Here is a 19,802-nt window from a genome sequence, read left to right on the forward strand (position 1 = left end):
AGATAGACAGTTTCTTAAACGATAAGGGAATAAGGGGTTATGGGGAGCGGGCAGGGAAGTGGACCCGAGTCCATGATCGGATCAGCCATGATTGTATTAAATGGCGGAGCTTACTCGAGGGGCCGTATGGCCTACTTCTGCTCCTATTTCTTATGTTCTTAATACTGCTGGCCATCTATTACTCTGTATCACTCATTTCAACTTTGACAGAACAACAGAATTGTAATTGGTGTTAAAATAGTTAAATACCCACAGATTTTCACTGATTAATTTGCAGAACCAACAACATTTTTACATTAGATGGAACAGGTTGTACATTTTTTTTGGAAAAGAAACAAAATAAGATCCCATGCAGTAAGTTTTTACTGTCAGTCTTTTTGTCCTAGCAACAAATATGGTCACCAAAACAGCCACTTTTTTTTTTCAAGAAAAATGCTAAACAAAAATAATGAAATACCTGACTAGTAGACATACAAAACCCAAAGAGAACTTACCCTGTTATTTTCTAACAACTCAAGTACGAAGGTGACAGCACTGCCGTTGATACCAATGAAGAGATTGATGCAGGACAGAGCCACATAGGCTGTGCTAGGAACACTGAACACAAACGATGCTGGGTACATCATGGGAGTCACAGCCCACCTGGAACAAGGGAGAGAACCACGAGTCTTAATAAGGTGTTCATTTTGGAAAAAATGTGATGAAGCAAAGATATGAAAAAACAAACAAAGCAGACTGCTGAGAATGTCTTACCCGTAGAGCAGCAACAAAGCTATGAATGCAGGCAGGTTTTGTGGAGAAATGTAAGCTTTCTTGTTGAAGCCAATGAAGATCATGACCACCATTACTGTGGTCACTGTATAGTTACACTGAGAAGTGGAAAAACATTCATATTTCATTGTTAAGACAGTGTTACAAATGCTGCCAGATAGCACATCTAACGAAAGTGACGATGCAATCACCCTACTTCTTAGATCTCTCACTTTGAGATTCGTTGTCCTGCCCATCTATCTAAATATAATGAGGAAGGTTCAACCTATCCAGAAAGACCCTGAAGAATATGATGCGATATACACCCGCATTACAATCCCTTTTATTGCCCTTTCTTCTATATCAGTCAACCTGTACTGTATCCTGGAAACGTAACACCATACTACTGCCACGATCCACTGATATCCGAGACTGGAGACAACAGCAATTTCAAACTATGGATCTCAGTGCAGTTGCAGAGAATGTTGGAACTCAAATCATTTCATCAATTTACAGCTTTTAGGAAAAGGGCACTTTCACACAGCTTTCAACATTTTATTCTTAAATTACCTTATAATGTGGATTTGGGAAGATCTTCCCAGTCCATTTAATTCATTGACTCAGTGCATGGCAGCCTATTATTTTAGAGGCAAATTTCACAAAAATTGGCTAAAAAGGACTTTGACAATTATACGCTCATCTTTCTTCTTTGGGGTTAGTTCAAATCTAGGTTTTATGTCTTCCGCTCTTGATCCTTTAAACGAATGTAAAAATTATAAATTTTTATTTAAATCTTTGGGCATCACAGATGTTTAATTCCATTGTGCTATTGAAATGTGGTACGGTTTCACAATATATCTCAAGATGGATAACATGCTATAGGACATTGTTATCAGTTGTAACTGCCTATTAGTTCTTCTTAACGGCCATTTCAGTTTAATGGCAGATTGCAACATACCATATCCCAGAGGAAGTTGGACACCCAGTAAGTGGTTGGGCTCATTCCACTGACAAACTGCAGGTGCTTAGCATTCGAAACCCTCTCTTGAATCAGGTAGAGCACAAAGCTGGCTGGGACAAAAGACATGGCGAAGACCACACTGATTGCAATCACTGCATCCACTGAGGTAGTAAGGCTGAAATCACAAAATCAATGGTGTAACTGAGGGCAAGGAACATCAGTAAACCTGGCAGAGCTATAATGAGAGAGACTCGCACACTTCATTTGATTGTCACGGCATGTTGATGATGATGCTTTCAGAGATTAATTTCCAAAGTTTGGATCTACTTAAATGACTGCGGGCAATAAAACTCATAGTGGTGGTAAACTGCTGGTCATTAAATGTGGCCTCGACTCTCATGAACTTACACAGTAACTTCTGAAAGCTGCTCCTTCGTGAGGTTGAGTGGATGGTTTATAACAGTTATGCCGTAGTCCTCTGCGGAATGCTGGTTGGGTAAATTTGCTCGGAGAATCGCATTGTTGGCAACATTCATGAATGCAACTATGGCGTGCCAGCCTTTGTTGTTGAACCACACCTAGAACAGATTGTCATATTTAAACGCTAATGTAGGAAGCCAGACCCTTCAACACTAAATCTAGCGCTAGTTTTTATAGTTTGAGTTGTTAACATGGTGTGCCAAAAAAAGCAGGTATTTTGTTCTTGAGTGCACGTTTACATTGGGGTTCATCAGCTACCCAGCCAACTACACACCCTGATTCATTAAAGTAGCTTTAAAGAGTGTGACGTTGTAAGTTGATGTGCCGACATGATGAGCTGTAAGCCAGGGGTTGGTGTTCCCGATTGCCCACTTGCTGAGTTCCCAATCGTGGCTCGTCAACAGTAATACCAAGCAAAGACAAGGTGTTTCCAAACACTGCAGTTCTGAACAACCAACGCAGCACATCTGCCAGAAACAGGCTACGGAGAGACACTGGCCAAAGTATACCTCCCTCTGTCCCGGTAAAAATCACACCTGATAATGTCCAAGAAATGTTTACATACACCATGGAGACGGCACCTTTCGCTGTCTAATTACTGGAATTATTCTACTTGCAAAATTTCACTTGGAGTAAGAGTTGCCTGCATTATAAAACAGACCAATCAGCATTCTGAATTCAATATAATGCACCATTAAACCCAGTTATTGACTTATGTACCTCGTTAATTGTTTTTTTAAAGAATTGCAAGGCCCTGATTTTTGTGCTCATCAAGGTGAAGGGCATGAATGTTGGAGAATGGAACACTATTTCTAATTTTGTCACTTAGCATTAAGCAATTAAATGGTTTTGAATGAATGACAGTAATGGCAGGTACTACAACTACCCATGGGCTCGGATTTAAATCCCGCTCAGTGCTGACCATAAATCAACTCAACATCATCACTCAGGGGTTACTGGGTCAGTCCAGGAGTGGGACATAACTCATAATCCTTCAGTCTTCATAATGTACCTATGAAACAGATATCTAACAGGTGGAAAAACTATTTATCATACATAAAAATAGAAGTACAAAACTATATATTTATTAAAATGTCCAAGAAATATAACTATTCCTGAATTACTGATGTCAGACATTTCACTGTTGCCTCCACATACTTTAAAGCTTCAGGGCTCAGATAAACCTTCGAAATAATTGATGTTTTATGGAAAACATCAGAGTTTAGAAACACACCTTGACATTTTCTTCAGTCTCCAAATGCTTCAGGAATTCATTCAGGTTGCTGAACATCATCTGTGTATTATTGCCCTATTGCAAAAAATAAATAATTTAAACCATACTGGGAATAATGTATTATGAATGTTATAAAAATAGAATGGAAGGTGCAGTATATTCTTTGCATCACTAGAGGGAGCAACGAACACATGGCCTGAAATTATTCACTTGTTTTGTATGACGGGAAAAGCTTGAAATGGGATGTCTAGTTTGGCGATCCATTCGACGGCCTCCTGAGATGCCGAGTGGAGAAATGAGGTGCCTCCTGGATCAGACTTTAGTGGGCAGGTTGATGTGATGTGTTCCATGGTCTGGGACTCACGGCCACAGTCACACTTCGGGTTGTCCCTCATCTCCCACTTGTGGAGCAGGTGGTCACATCGCCCGTGCCGTGTGTGGATTGGGTTGGGCGCTGTCCACTGTTTGAGGAAGGTCGATGCCAGGGACCTCTGGCGTTGGGTCAGTGATGAGGTGTTGGTTCTTTATGTTGCATGCATCCCACGATTCCGTCCGTCTGGATAGTGGGTCGATACCAGCTGCGTGAATATTAGTTGCTGTTTCCCAGGATGGCCAGCGTGATTTTAAATGCCTTTGTCGTGGGTTTTCCAAGCCTTCACGAGGGTCGGTATTGCTCAGGAATGTTGTTTTCCATCTCACCGAGCACGGTGGCGTACCGGCAAATGGTAGGCGGGGCAGCCCTGGGAGCCACTCAGTTGGGGTGGACTGGAGCGCCCTGACACCGTGCTCATGGCGGCGTTTCGCTGCACGTCCACGATCTTTGTGTGGCGGCTGCAGGATCATGAGGCAGATCAGTATTCTGCAGCAGAGTAGACTCGGGCCACTGTTAAAGTGCAAAGTGTTCTGGCTGTGCTTCCCCCAAGACGTTCCAGAGCGATTCCGGACCAGGTTCACTGAATGCTACAAGATGCCCTCACAATTTGCCCATGTGTACTTATATGTTTAGCACTGAGTTGCCAGTTTTTTGCCTGTTCATTTGGGTATAATCAACATTCAGCTTTCTATAGATGTGTTAAGGATGAGACTTTAAATTAAGAAATGTAACCAGAGAAAGACAAATCTTGATATGTCTTGTATGTAAGTTACATTTCCCTGAGAACAGAAATTTGAACGAGTTGTAGACCAAACATAGTTAGCAACGTGCAAGCTGGATCTACCCAGGAGAGACAAGACCACTCAGGAGGAACAGGTGCCACAGCTTTGGATGGGGATTCACCGTGCTGATATCCCAGGAAGCAAACACAAGTGACCAGGGGAGAAGGACAAGGTTGCACACGATCGAGGAATCGTGTGATTAAACCTATGAGATTACCAGCAAAATGCTGAACTAGACTCTAACATATCTGGTGGACTTGTTATTCAAACCTGTCAACTTGTCAGCTATGCAAAGAGTCTAACTATAAACTAACATTGCTGACTTTGTCAGTCGTACACATGGTGTCATTTTATTTTGGAAAGTCCAGCTGATGCTGAGCTACAGTCATATACTTCTGCTTTTGTAACCTCAAGTTTATTAATTCCGGCAGCTAGTTACATTTGCCCAAGTACCTTGTGTACTTTTAATGTTTAGTATTAAAATGTTGCTAATTGTGTACTACATGTGCTAATAAATAGATAAAAGTTCACGGTTTTGTTGTCTGATTCTTTTTTTGATGATGTGGCAAGAGGTTAACCCATTCAGTCAGTGGTGTACCTGTCTCCAGGTGGGGATGTGGGGTGGAGGGGAAGGTTGGTTTCTGTATCAGTTCATATAATTTGGACCAGTTAATGCAAGAGGGTTTAACTGAGCTATGCATCTGATAAAACCCAGACACGGATCAGAGATTTTCTGGCAGCTGCTCGATGAGATATTAAGGACTTGTTGGCTTCCTTTAATTAAGTTTCCTTTACTGGTTCACCAACCAGAGTGTTCTTCTTACTAGATTCGAAGAAATTCCTTTACGCAAAGGGTTGGAGTATGAATGCTTCGCCACAGAGAATGGTTGGGGCCGAGACTACTGCATCATTTAAAGGGAAAATTGGATGAAGCAGGGGAAGATACAGGGCTATGGAAAGAGAGCAGAACAGCTCTGGGAACAGAGCTGGCAAAACATGATGGGCCGAATGGTGTCATTCTGTGCTGTTAACCTCTGGTTCAGTTACAGCTTCCTCATTTAGGTAAACCACACCAAGTAAAGTATGACACAATAAAACAATCACATCAGTCTGAAAGAAAACCTAGTTTGCAATGATAGACAACTAATGTGTGTGTGACCTACCCCAGTGACATTGAGCAAACGACCCAGCTGAGTGAAAATGGTACTGATCTGTTTTTGGTTGAGGTGCAAGATCGGAAGTGTTCCTCCAATTGAAATCCCACCATACCTAGAATGTTGAAATAGCAAAACACCGATCTAACAGTTTGTATCTTTCATCTTGTAACATGCAAATAATTACATCACATATTTTCAGATCACTTCTCTTTCTGCATCAAAAAGAAAACTCTCCAGTGGCTGGAGCCGTACTTAGTGCAAAGGAAGGTGCTTGTTGGAGACCAATTATCTCAGCCCCAGGACATCACTGCAGGAGTTCCTCAGGGCAGTGTCCTAGGCCCAACCATCTTCAGCTGCTTCATCAATGACGTGCCCTCCCTACATAAGGTCAGAAGGGACTGTTTCCTGATGATTGCACAATGTTCAGATCCATTTGCAATTCCTTAGCTAATGAAGCAGTCCGTGCCCACATACAGCAAGATCTGGACAACAACCAGGCTTGGGCTAATAAGTGGCAAGTATTGCTCGTGCCACACAAGTGCCAGGCAATGGCCATCTCCAACAAAAGAGAGTCCAACCACCTCCCCTTGATATTCAACGGCATGACCATCGGTGAATCCCCCACTATCAACATCCTGCCACAGGCCACAATCTCACTGGACCAGCCATATAAATTCCATGGCTACCAGAGCAGGTCAGAAGCTGGATATTCTGCAACAAGCAACTAGCCTTCAGACTCCCCAAAACCAATCCATCACCTACAAGGTACAAGTCAGGATTCTGATGGAATACTCTGCACTTGCCTGCAGCTGCAACAACACTCAAGAAGCTAGCCACCATCCAGGACAAAGCAGTCTGCTTGATTGGCAGCCCATCCACCACCTTAAACAACCACTCCCATCACCACCGGCACACCATGTCTACAATGCACTTCACCGACTTGCCGAGGCTTCCTTGACAACACCTCCTGAACCTCCGCCACATAGAAAGACAAGAGCAGGAGGGGCATGAGAACACCATCAACTCCAAATTCTCCTCTAAGTCACACACCATCCAGACTTGGACATATTTCGTCGTTCCTTCATCGTCACTGTGTCAAAACCCTGGATCTCCCTACATTGCAGCACTGTGGGAGTACCTTCCCCACAGGGACTGCAGCGGTTCAAGAAGGTGGCCCACTACCACTACCTTCTCAAGGGCAGCTAGGGATGGGCAATAAATGCTGGCTTTGCCAGCGACGCCCACATTCCGAGAATGAATATGCCCTGCACTCCTATCAGCCCACCTTAATAACCCAGGTGACAAGTATCACTTGACCCATAACTGAACACTAACGAATTTATAATAAAAAGCAGCAAACGCTGGAAGCACCCAGCATCTCAGCCACATCTGTGGCGAGAACGGAGGAGTTGCTGGTTCGGGTGTGGGTCTTCGTCACCTCTGTCCTCTCCACAGATGCTGCCTGGCCCGCTGAGTTTCTCCAACATTTTCTGTTTTTATTTCCGGTTTCCAGATTCTGAAGGATTTTCTTTTTTGCTTTCTGTGTTTACTATTGAATATAATACAGTTGCAATTTGGAAAATAGGCCTGGAAAATATGCTGTGCAGTGAAATTAAATGGATGAATGGTTGCACTGAAATTGCAGAGAAATTTGATCTGAATATTGTAAGCGTTCATAAGATGGTATCACACAGTATAATTTCCAGGCTTTAATCATGAGACTTCAATTACACGTTGTCTTAATCTTCAATTAACTTATAACAACAACAACAACAACTTGAATTTATATAGCACCTTTAACATAGTAAAATGTCCCAAAACGCTTCACAGGTGTGTTTTACGACTAAACAAATAAATTTGACACCGAGCCACATAAGAAGAAATTACGGCAGATGATCAAAAGCTTGATCAAAGAGGTAGGTTCTAACAAGCGTCGTAAAGGAGGAAAGTGAGGTAGAGAGGCAGAGAGGTTTAGGGAGGGAATTCCAAGACGTATGGCCTAGGCAACAGAAAGCATGGTCACCAATGGTTGAGCGATTATAATCAGGGATGCTCAAGAGGGCAGAATTAGAGGAGCGCAGATATCTCAAGGGGTTGTGAGGCTGAAGGAGATTACAGAGATAGGGAGGGGCGAGGCCATGGAGGGACTTGTAAACAAATATGAGAATTTTGAAATCGAGGCATTGCTTAACTGGGAGCCAATGTAGGTCGGCGAGCACAGGGGTGATGGGTGAGGGGGACACGGGCAGCCGAAGTTTGGATGACCTCAAGTTTAGGTAGGGTAGAATGTGGGAGGCCAGCCAGGAGTGCATTGGAATAGTCAAGTCGAGAGGTAACAAAGGCATAGATGAGGGCTTCGGCAGCGGATGAGCTGACATACACAAAAAAAACGATGCTATATAGTTGTGTGTGTAACACGTTCACATTGAGGTCTACTTCTACTCATTTACATACTGAACACAGCAGGCAGCCGGGATTTACATAGGGTGAAGAAAGCAATTCAATACCTTTGTTCATTAACCCAGTATTTGCTCGTCATGCTGAAATTATAAAAACATATGGAAAAAGTTGATCCTGACAAACTATTAGAAACTTTTAAAAAACAAATTTTCAGGTGATGAACAGATAGTTTTAATGCAGCTAATAACATGTTACTTAGATGTATAAAGATCTTGTTTGTGAATTCTTGGTACTGAATACGGGAATGTTTGCTGGTGTGTAGAATGGGCCTACCTGCTCTTTATTAGTTTGGGGTATGTTTTGACCAGGAAGTCCGAGATGTTTCTTTTGGTAAGATTCTGCAGGATGTCGGTCGTGCGCTGGAGTCTCTGTAACGAAGAAAACAATTCATTTGGTGGCAGTAGCGAGAATTGGCTTCACATTTTAAAAATAAAACAGGCTTCCACAAATCAAAACTCAACTTGTAGCTAAATTATCTTTTTCTATTTTCTTTGGCAGCAGAGCTAATCTTAAAAAGTGCTTCAATAAGATATTCTTACAAGGAAAAAAATTCCTTTTTCAACTATATCTGCCTCTAATACCACCACAAAGACAGGCACACACGCATGTACAGGCACACACACACACACACACACACACACACACAAACACACATCATAGGTAGCCCCTCGGAATCGAGGAAGACTTGCTTCCATTCCTGAACTGAGTTCTTTGGTGGCTGTACAGTCCAATACGAGAGCCACAGGTGGGACAGATAGTCATTGAGGGAAGGGGTGGGTGGGACAGGTTTGCCGCACACTCTTTCCGCTGCCTGCGCTTGATTTCTGCATGCTCGGCGTTGAGACTCAAAGTGCTCAACGTCCTCCCGGATGCACTTCCTCCACTTAGGCCAGTCTTGGGCCAAGGACTCCCAGGTGTCAGTGGGGATGTTGCACTTTATCAGGGAAGCTTTGAGGGTGTCCTTGTAACGTTTCAGCTGCCCACCTTTGGCTGGTTTGCCGTGAAGGAGCTCCGTATAAAGCACTTGCTTTGGGAGTCTCGTGTCTGGCATGCAAACTATGTGGCCTGCCCAGCGGAGCTGATCGAGTGTGGTCAGTGCTTCAATGCTGGGGATGTTAGCCTGGGCGAGGACGCTGATGTTGGTACGCCTGTCCTCCCAGGGGATTTGTAGGATCTTGCGGAGACATCGTTGGTGATATTTCTCCAGCGACTTGAGGTGTCTGCTGCACATGGTCCATGCCTCTCAGCCATACAGGAGGGCAGGTATTACAACAGCCCTGTAGACCATGAGCTTGGTGGCAGTTTTGGGGGCCTGGTCTTCAAACACTCTTTTCCTCAGGCAGCCGAAGGCCGCACTGGCGCACTGGAGGCAGTGTTGGATCTCGTTGTCGATGCCTGCTCTTGTTGATAGGAGGCTCCCGAGATATGGGAAGTGGTCCACTTCCGTGTCCAGGGCCGCGACATGGATCTTGATGACTGGGGGGCAGTGCTGTGTGGTGAGGACAGGCTGGTGGAGGACAAAGGTGTTTAGCATAAGGACCATGCTTTCGTACGTCTTAGTAAATACGGTGACTACGTCCTGGAGTTTAGCCTCTGTATGTGTGCAGACTCAGGTGTTGTCCATGTACTGTAGCTCGACGACAGAGGTTGGGGTGGTCTTGGATCTGGCCTGGAGACGGCGAAGGGTGAACAGGTTCTCACTGGTTCTGTAGTTTAATTCCATTCCAGCGGGGAGCTTGTTGACTGTGAGGTGGAGCATGGCAGCGAGAAAGATTGAGAAGAGGGTTGGGGCGATGACGCAGCCCTGTTTGACCTCGGTCCGGACGTGGATTGGGTCTGTGATGGATCCATTGGTGAGGATCACGGCCTGCATGCTGTCGTGGAGCAGGCGGAGGATGGTGACGTACTTTTGGGGGCATCCGAAATGGAGGAGTATGCTCCATAGACCCTCGCGGTTGACAGTCAAAGGCCTTTGTAAGGTCGAAGGCCATGTATAAGGGCTAGCGCTGTTCCCTGCATTTTTCCTGTAGCTGTCACGCTGCAAAAATCATGTCTGTTGCGCCCCGTAGGAGACGAAATCCGCACTGCCACTCCTGGAAGAGCTCCTCGGCCACGGAAAGAAGACGGTTGAGGAGGACTCTAGCGACGACTTTTCTAGTGACTGATAGCAGGGAGATTCCTCTGTAGTTGCCACAGTCGGACTTGTCTCCTTTTTTTAAAGATGGTCATGATTCCTGCATCTCTGAGATCCCCCAGCATGCTCGCCTCCCTCGAGATGAGAGAGATGAGGTTGTGTATTCGCGCCAGCAGTGCCTCTCCGCCATACTTCAATGCCTCAGCAGGGATTCCGTCCACACCCGTAGCCTTGTTGTTTTTAAGCTGTCTTATGGCTTTTTCTACCTCATGCAGCGTTGGGGTCTCACTGAGGTGGTGGCGGGTCGCATGCTGCAGGATGGAGTTGGGAACATTCGAGTCAAAGGCAGAGTCTCGATTGAGGAGATCTTCGAAGTGCTCCTTCCAGCGGGCCCTGACTGCCTCGGTGTCCTTGATGAGTGTTTCCCCGTTCTTGGCCAGCAGTGGGGTGGGAGTGGGGCCTTGGGAGTTTGGACCGTAGGTGGCCTTGACTGCGATGAAGAATCCTCGTACATCATGGTTGTCGGCCAGCTGCTGTATCTCCTGTGCTTTCTCCATCCACCACCTGTTCTTTAGGTCCCGGGTTTTTTGTTGGACCTCAGCTTTAAGCCATCTGTAATGCTGCTTTGCTACTCTCGCGTTGGGTTGTTGTTTAAGGCTCAGAAATGCCCTGCTCTTGCGATCTATTAGCTCTTGGATCTCCTGATCATTCTCATCAAACCAGTCCTGGTGTTTCCTAGTTGAGTGACCGAGCATCTCTTTGCAGGCATTAGTTATGGAGGCCTGGAAGGCAGACCAAGCGCTGTGGGCGTTCTGCGACTCGGGGTCGTCAAGGCACTGGCTGTATAGGGCTCTCTTAGCTGGGTCCTTATGTACTCCAGCATTGACTTTTTTGTGACATTGCTTCTGCTGCCCCCTCCGCTTTGGGGCTATGTTGATGTCAATGATGGATCTGATTAGGTGGTGGTCCATCCAGCAGTCGTCACTCCGGTCATGGCGCGGGCGATGCGCACATCCTTGTGATTCCTGGCTTGGACGATGACATAGTCGAGCAGGTGCCAGTGCTTGGAGCAAAGGTATTGCCACGATGCCTTGTATTTGTCCTTCTGGCAGAACAAGGTGTTGGGTGATGACAAGTTCATGCTCTAGACATTTTGTCAGGAGTAGGGTACCACCGGAGTTGGCTTTCCCTACCCCCTCTCTGCCAATCACGCCTCCCCAGAGGTCTGTGTCCCTGGCGTTGAAGTCACCGAAAAGGATCAGTTTGTCACCCGCGGGGACGCGGGTCAGGGATTTTGCGAGGTTGGAGTAAAAACCCTCTTTGGCCTCATCAGTTGGGGAGAACGCACTGATGACTATGGCGCACTGGTTCCGGGATAGGGTGAGTCGAAGAGTCATGAGGCGTTCATTAACCCCGCAGGAGGAGTCTTTGAGGCAGTCGACCAGCTCGTTTTTGATGGCGAAGCTGACTCCATGGAGACGGCATTCTTCCTCTGGTTTCCCTTTCCAGAAGAAGGTGTAACCTCCACCTTGTTCCTTGAGCTGGCCTTCTCCTGCCCGCCGGGTCTCGGTTAGGGCAGCGATGTCAATATCAAGGCGTCTAAGTTCCCGGGCAACTATGGCAGTGCGGCGTTCCGGCCTGTCGCTGTTGGAGTTGTCCATTAGGATCCTGACGTTCCAGGTCCCGAACTTCATGTTAACGGAGCGGAAGATGCCTGTGCGTGAGTTCTTTTAACATTGCACACCAGCTACCACACGGGCTTAGCTGAGTGAGGTTTTGGTCCAGTAGCATGGGGGTCCAGAACAACTGGAGGCCTAAAGCAAGATGTTTGGCCGCAGGCTCGGCACTGGGTAGCTTCCTTGGTGGTAGATGGTCTGAGGTCTGGTTGAGGACAGGCATTGGGAGGGTCACTGGCCCACCGGGGTTCAGGGTGGGAGGGCAGGGGGATCACAGCCATGGAACTCACCACATGTTGGATGAAGAGAAGAGGCCAGGTCGCCAGTGGGGAAGGAGAGCTCCAGTCGTCGCTAAAGGAGGAGGGGAGGCCAGTCGCCGACGTGGGAGAGGGGGACCCGGTTGTCGTTGAGGAGGAGGTCGTCTGTCACCATGGGAGGTCCAGCCGTTGCCGAGGGGGCCCAGACTCTGTCGTGGAGGAGAGGCCCATCTGCCTTCGCTGGAGGTGTTCCGATCAGATCACTGCTGGTGGGGGGGGGGGGGGGGGGCTGCGGGGGCGGAGGCCCAATAGCCAGGTCCAGGTCAAGGACGCCGTCTCCGGAGGTCACCGGAGGTCACTGATGGGTGATGTGGTGGGAAACCTGAGGTAGGCCCCAATGGCCCAAACTTGTGGGACTCACGGAGATTGGACTAAGATAAGGGACAAGGGTTTGGGTTTACGGGTTACCTATTAGAGTCTATTTGGTTAGGAGATGGATGCCGGAGTGGTAGCTCCCTAGGGAGCAACCCACTCCAAACAACTCCGACCAGCTCTCGGCAACCTCAACCCCCCGCCACAGACACACGTCATCACCATCATCATCATATGCAGTCCCTTGAAATCGAGGAAAACTTGCTTCCACTCTAGAAGTGAGTTCTCAGGTGACTGTACAGTCCAATTCAGTCTCTGTCACAGATGGGACAGACAGTGGTTGAAGCGAAGGGTGGGTGGGGAGTCTGGTTTGTCACACACTCCTTCCGCTGTCGGCACTTGTTTTCTGCATGCTCTCGGCGACGAGACTCGAGGTGCTCAGCGCCCTCCTGGATGCTCTTCCTCCATTTTGGGCGGTCTTGGGCCAGAGACTCCCAGGTGTCGGTGGAGATGTTGCATTTTATCAAGGAGGCTTTGAAGGTGTCCTTGAAATGTCTCCTCTGCCCACCTGGAGCTCGTTTGCCGTGTAGCAGTTCCGAGTAGAGTGCTTACTTTGGGAGTCTTGTGTCGGACACGCGGACGATGTGGTCCGCCCAACGGAGCTGGTCGAGTGTGGTCAATGCTTCGATGATGGCCTGAGCGAGAACACTGATGTTGGTTGCGTCTGTCCTCCCAGGGAATTTGCTGAGGCAGCACTGGTGGCACTTCTCCAGCGCTTTGAGGTGTCTACTGTATATAGTCGACGTCTCTGAGCCATATAGGAGGGCGGGTATCACTACTGCCCTGTAGACCATAAGCTTGGTGACAGATTTGAGGTCCTGGTCTTCAAACACTCTCTTCCTCAGGCAACCGAAGGCTGCGCTGGCACACTGGAGGTGGTGTTGGACCAATTCATTAATGTGTGCCCTTGCCGATAGTACACAGACACACGTACAGCCATGCACACACATAGACACAACCACACATACAGGCGCACAATCAGATAGAAAGACACACACACACATACGTACAGGCACACATGTACAGACATACACACACACACACACACACACACACATGTACAGGCACACACACACACACACACACACGTACATGCATGCACGTATATGTGCATGGATACACAGGTCTGTTTTATTAATTTGGAATTAGTAGAAAAGAGTGTGATTAATACCTGTACTGGAGGAAGGCCACCAGCTGCTGCGGGGCAGTCAGGGAGCATAATCAGCCTATTTCTTGTACTGCACTGGCAGGATGGGGAAGGGTTGCTGCCAGAATAGAATGGGGACTTCAGTAGGTTGGCAACCAAAGGATCATGACTCGGGATTTCCCAATCAGTGGTCCGGTTACTGCAGGGGTAACCCCTGTTTTAAAATAAATTCAAGAGTATTGTAAGATGCACGCTGAATGTCAAAACAGGTTTTCTTACATTAAGACACATATGACTTGTTTTTTTAAATACAGTATTGATCTTGAAACATGATAGCAGAAAGGCAAATCTAACCTTAGCAAAAGTGACAACATGACTAAAAACAAAATCAGCTGTCTTACGCAATGGGATTCTCCGTCATGCACCGAGTCCCAAATCCAGGCTTATTCAGCAGCACCTCTGTCAGTTGACTCAGCTTCTTATTGAATGGACGTTCATTGCTATCAAAATGAAGGGAAAGAACAAATACATACAATGCAGATCAAGACAAACAGATTTCTTTGACTACTTCTCTAAAGCTGAATAATAAAATAATAGACGTACTTAACATAAATGTATATAATAAACCAGGGGTGTCCACATGTGGTCATTGTGCCCAGTTTGTGCTTATTTCTTATTTTTTGGATTGTCTGGTTTGAATTTTGTGGGGCTGAAGGTTTATAAAGGGCTGTTATTAGTGCTGTTGCCTTATTGATGAATAAATCCTAAATCAGAGCGCCATGGTTTACTTGGAGCCGCAACTTAAGATACGTGCATCAATGGGAATGTAATTTAAACTTTATGCATTGCCTCCATTTGCAACTAACCAACCCACAAGAACAAAAGCTTGGACACTGCTGTAATATAACTCCAATATGTCTAAGTTCCAGATTACACTTTAAGGTCGTATCTGCATTATTTTGGAAATTAATAAAGTTACAACTGTGTACAAATAGAAATCTAAACAGTACATGTTAATTCCCAAATGTGCCTGTATTGTGGAAATCTTACTTGTATTTTATAAAATGTATTTCAAATTTAAATGGAACAAAATTTATTTCATTATGATTGTCATGTTTCAATGACTTTATAAAATGGTTTGAGAATTTTAAAATCAGAATGAGGTGAAGCACTTTGGGTGCTGCAAGATTTGTCCTCAGGATATCCCAAAGAGCATCACAGCCAATGAATTACTTCTTCAGCACAGTCACTGCTATTATATAAACAATGTGTGCGCAGCAAGGTTCCACAAACAGCAAGGAGATGAATGGCAAGTTAATCTGTTTTGGTAGTGATGGGCGAGGGATGAATTCCCCTGCTCTTCTTTGAAAAAATGCCCTTGGATCTTTTATGCCCACTTGTAAAGGCAAATGGGGCCTTGTTGTATTGCCTCATCTGAAAGATGGCAGAGGGTCGTGAATCTGTGGCATTCTCTATCCCAGAAAGCGGTGGAGGCTGGGTCATTGAATATATTTAAGGTGGAGTTAGACAGATCTTTGAACGATAATGGAGTCAAGGGTTAAGGGGAGCGGGCAGGGAAGTGGAGTTGAGGCCAAGATCAGATCAGCCATGATCTTATTGAATGGCGGAGCAGGCTCGAGGGGCCAAAGGGCCTACTCCTGCTCCGATTTCTTATGTTCTGATGGCACGTCTGACAATGCAGCACTCCCTCAAGTACTTCACTGAAGTGTCAGCCTAGACTATACACTCAAATCCTGCAGGGACTTGAATGCACAACCTTCTGAATCAGGCAAGAGAGGTACCATTGAGCCAAAATGCCATATATGAGATCTTTAACCTTTTTTTTATTGTTTACAAATTAAATTGTACATATTCCTAAACAAATATGAAATTGTCATAATCAGTTTGAATAACCGTACCTGAAGAAAGTGTACTGTTTGCCGTACATCCACGGGTGGATTGTCAAACTTTTATACTCCCCAAATGGTGGGATTATAAGTGTGAAGAACAGAGCCAATAGCACAAAGTTTGCAGGAAGGAGAAACTGTTAAAAAGAAAGAAGTTTAGCTTGGTATGGAATCAGTAACAAATCCTTGGTGTCAGCAAATTCAGTTTTATGTTTTGCAGCAGAAAGCTTGGCTATCTGCACTTCTGAGAATCTTAGCAGGTTCTCAAGAAATGTATCTGGATTTTAAGAAACTCACTACAATATGTAATGTGATACAAAAATAGGTGGACAGCTTTCAGTGTGAGACAAAGGAGGGCTAACAAGAATGAACTATTGAATGCTTCTATTCTACAATACACTGGTATTTCAGAGGGTCATTAATGACTCTTCTAGAGGACAACTCAGCCCAGCACTGAAACAGTACTGATTCACATTTCTCTGGAGAATGGTTGCCATGGCTTGGGATCAGTTCCAAAGTCACTGGCAAATCTGAATGTTCCCTATTTGGATGTCTAAAGTCTCTTCAGAATTTACTTACTGGATTCAAACTAAAACAGACAAATTGAAAAGAAAGAAGACTTGCATTTCTACAGCACTTTTCACAACTTTGGGATGTCCCAAAGCACTTTACAGCCAATGAACTGTAATCACTGTTATAATGTAGGGACTATTACAGCCAAATTGCACTCAGCAAGCTCCCACAAACAGCAATGAGATAATGACCAGATAATCTGTTTTAATGATAGGACGAGGGATAAATACTGACCAGGACACCGGGCATAACTCCCCATTCTCTTCTTTGTATTGTGCCACAGAATCTTTTATGTCCACCTGAGAGGACAGATAGGGCCTCGGTTTAATGTTTCACCTGAAAGACGCTACCTCCAACAATGCAGCACTCGCTCAGTACTGCACTGGAGTGTCAGCCTGGATTACTTGCTCAAGTCTCTGGAGTGGGCCTTAAACCCATAACCATCTGATTCAGAGGTGAGGGGGCTACCAACTGAGCCACGGCTGACACCTAAATTAAGTGAATACTTTCAGCTGGTGCCCAAAGCCCAAATTTCCATCGGTGACGATTGGGCACATTGAAGCTTTCCTTATGTTTTGTTGCCTCTTTGTGTGTTTTGTTTTGTTTCGTCAAGGTGAAGGATGTTAGTGCTGGAGAATGGAGCTCGTCCCATTTCAAGCACCAATTTCTCCATCCAGCACTCCCGGGTCAGGTATCACACAACTAGATACAGAGTGCGGGGTGGGAGCAGCATCAGCGGCAGTCCGGGGTCAGCAGCCGACAAAGGCCCAGCGGCAGTCGGTGAGTGAGCAGTGCGGGGAAAAGTGACGTCACAGCCAAGCTGGTAAGTGGTTGGCTGATCGGCTGGTGAGTATATCTCTTTGATTTTGTGTTCTAATATATAAGAGGATAAATTACTAAATAGCTGTTTAGTGTGTGTAGTGGGAGTCAGTGTTTTTGCTGGGTAATTTAAGGGTAACTAGTGGGATGGCAGGGCAGCTCGTTCAAACGGAATGCAACACCTGTGCCATGTGGGAATTCCTGGATGCTTCCCGCAACGGGGATGACCACATGTGCAGGAAGTGTCTCCAGCTCCTCCAACTCGAGCGCGGAGTCTCGGAGCTTGAGCGAGGACTGGAGGCACTGAGGAGCATCCGAGAGAACGAGAGGTACGTGGATAGCTCGTTTCAGGCGTTGGTCACCCCAGAGATTAAAAGGGTACAGGAGGATAGGGAATGGGTGACCGTCGCAAACAAGAGTATGGCGAGGCAGGTAGTGCAGGAGTCCCCTGAGGCTATCCCGCTCTCCAACCGGTACTCTATTCTGACTACTGGCGAGGGCGGTGATGCCTCTGGGGAGTGCAGCCAGGGCCAAGTCCACAGCACCGTGGGTGGCTCAGCTGCACAGGGGGGGGAGGAAGAAGACGGGAAGGGCTATAGTGATAGGAGATTCGATAGTTAGGGGAGCAGATAGGCGCTTCTGCGGCAGCAAAAGTGACATCAGGATGATGTGTTGACTCCCTGGTGCAAGGGTCAATGATGTCACTGAGCGACTGCAGGGCATTCTGGGGAGGGAAGGGGAACAGCCAGTGGTTGTGGTCCACATTGGTACCAACAACATAGGTAGAAAGAGGGGTGAGGTCCTGAAAGCTGAGTTTAGGGAGCTAGGAGTAAGATTGAAAGCCAGGATCTCAAAGGTGGTAATCTCGGGATTACTGCCAGTGCCACATACTAGTGAGGGTAGAAATAGGAAGGCTAGTCAGATAAATACGTGGCTGGAGCATTGGTGTAGGAGGGAGGGCTTTAGTTTCCTGAACAATTGGGACCACTTCTGGGTAGGTGGGACCTGTACAAGTCGGACAGGTTACACCTCAACAGAGACGGGACCAATGTTCTCGCGGGTGGTTTTGATAGTGCGGTTGGGAGGGCTTTAAACTAGCTTGGCAGGGGGATGGGAACCCAGGAGAGGGCTCTGAGCGAGCTAGAGTGGGTGAGAGCTCAGATGAACAGAACCCCAAGAAAGAATGCAAAAGGCAGGAGGCAACAGAGCAGAGTAGCACTGGGGTAAGTGTAAACCACAAGGTGATAGGAAGGGACAATATGTATGAATATAAAGGGGCTGCGGGAGGGGTCAAAACTAAAAATCATGGTTTAAAAACTAGTATTAAAACACTTTACCTAAACACACTCAGCATTCAAAACAAAGTAAATGAGTTGACGGCACAAATCATTACAAATGGGTATGATTTGGTGGCCATTACAGAAACGTGGTTGCAGGGTGGCCAAGACTGGGAATTAAACATACAGGGGTATTTGACAATTTGGAAAGATAGACAAGAAGGGAAAGGAGGTGGGGTAGCTCCGTTAATAAAGGATGATATCAGGGCAGTTGTGAGAGACGATATTGGTTCTAATGAACAAAATGTTGAATCATTGTGGGTGGAGATTAGAGATAGTAAGGGGAAAAAGTCACTGGTGGGCGTAGTTTGTAGGCCCCCAAATAATAACTTCACGGTGGGGCGGACAATAATCAAGGGAATAATGGAGGCATGTGAAAAAGAACAGCAGTAATCATGGGGGATTTTAACCTACATATCGATTGGTCAAATCAAATCACACGGGGTAGCCTTGAGGAGGAATTCATAAAATGCATACGGGATTGTTTCTTAGAACAGTATGTTACAGATCCTGCAAGGGAGCAAGCTATCTTAGATCTGGTCCTGTGTAATGAGACAGGAATAATAAACGATCTCCAAGTAAAAGCTCCTCTTGGAATGAGTGATCACAGTATGGTTGAATTTGTAACACAGATTGAGGGTGAGGAAGTTTAAGCATCGTACGCAAACGAGCGTACTATGCTTAAACAAAGGGGACGACAGTGGGATGAGGGCAGAGTTGGCTAAAGTAGACTGGGAACACAGACTAAATGGTGGTACAATTGAGGAATAGTGGAGGACTTTTAAGGAGCTCTTTCATGGTGATCAACAAAAATATATTCCAGTGAAAAAGAATGGCGGTAAGAGAAGGGATAACCAGCCATGGATAACCAAGGAAATAAAGGAGAGTATCAAATTAAAAACCAATGCGTATAAGGTGGCCAAGGTTAGTGGGAAACTAGAAGATTGGGAAAATTTTAAACGACAGCAAAGAATGACTAAGAAAGCAATAAAGAAAGGAAAGATAGATTACGAAAGTAAACTTGCACAAAACATAAGAACAGATAGTAAAAACTTTTACCAATATATAAAACGGAAAAGAGTGACTAAAGTAAATGTTGGTCCCTTAGAAGATGAGAAGGGGGCTTTAATAATGGGAAATGTGGAAATGGCTGAGACCTTAAACAATTATTTTGCTTCGGTATTCACAGTGGAAGACACAAAAACCATGCCAAAAATTGCTGGTCACGGGAATGTGGGAAGGGAGGACCTTGAGACAATCACTATCGCTAGGGGGGTAGTGCTGGACAGGCTAATGGATCTCAAGGTAGACAAGTCTCCTGGT

At 45.9% G+C, this 19,802-nt stretch overlaps 1 protein-coding gene across 2 annotated transcripts in view; it reads right to left on the minus strand.

Moving 5' to 3' along the window:
- Positions 1–19,802, minus strand: part of abca4b (ATP-binding cassette, sub-family A (ABC1), member 4b) — a 177,162-nt gene that overhangs the window by 39,804 nt on the left and 117,556 nt on the right. For both annotated transcript variants that reach the window (XM_070886629.1, XM_070886628.1), the window contains 11 exons: positions 15,763–15,887; positions 14,245–14,343; positions 13,868–14,057; positions 8,471–8,565; positions 8,245–8,277; positions 5,744–5,849; positions 3,426–3,500; positions 2,120–2,289; positions 1,709–1,886; positions 754–869; positions 495–642 (listed from right to left, as the gene is read on the minus strand). In XM_070886629.1, the coding sequence (XP_070742730.1) occupies positions 495–642; positions 754–869; positions 1,709–1,886; positions 2,120–2,289; positions 3,426–3,500; positions 5,744–5,849; positions 8,245–8,277; positions 8,471–8,565; positions 13,868–14,057; positions 14,245–14,343; positions 15,763–15,887 (1,335 nt within the window). The remainder of the gene's footprint in view (positions 1–494; positions 643–753; positions 870–1,708; positions 1,887–2,119; positions 2,290–3,425; positions 3,501–5,743; positions 5,850–8,244; positions 8,278–8,470; positions 8,566–13,867; positions 14,058–14,244; positions 14,344–15,762; positions 15,888–19,802) is intronic.

Source organism: Pristiophorus japonicus, chromosome 8 (assembly GCF_044704955.1).
Source record: "Pristiophorus japonicus isolate sPriJap1 chromosome 8, sPriJap1.hap1, whole genome shotgun sequence".
NCBI lineage: Eukaryota > Metazoa > Chordata > Chondrichthyes > Pristiophoridae > Pristiophorus > Pristiophorus japonicus.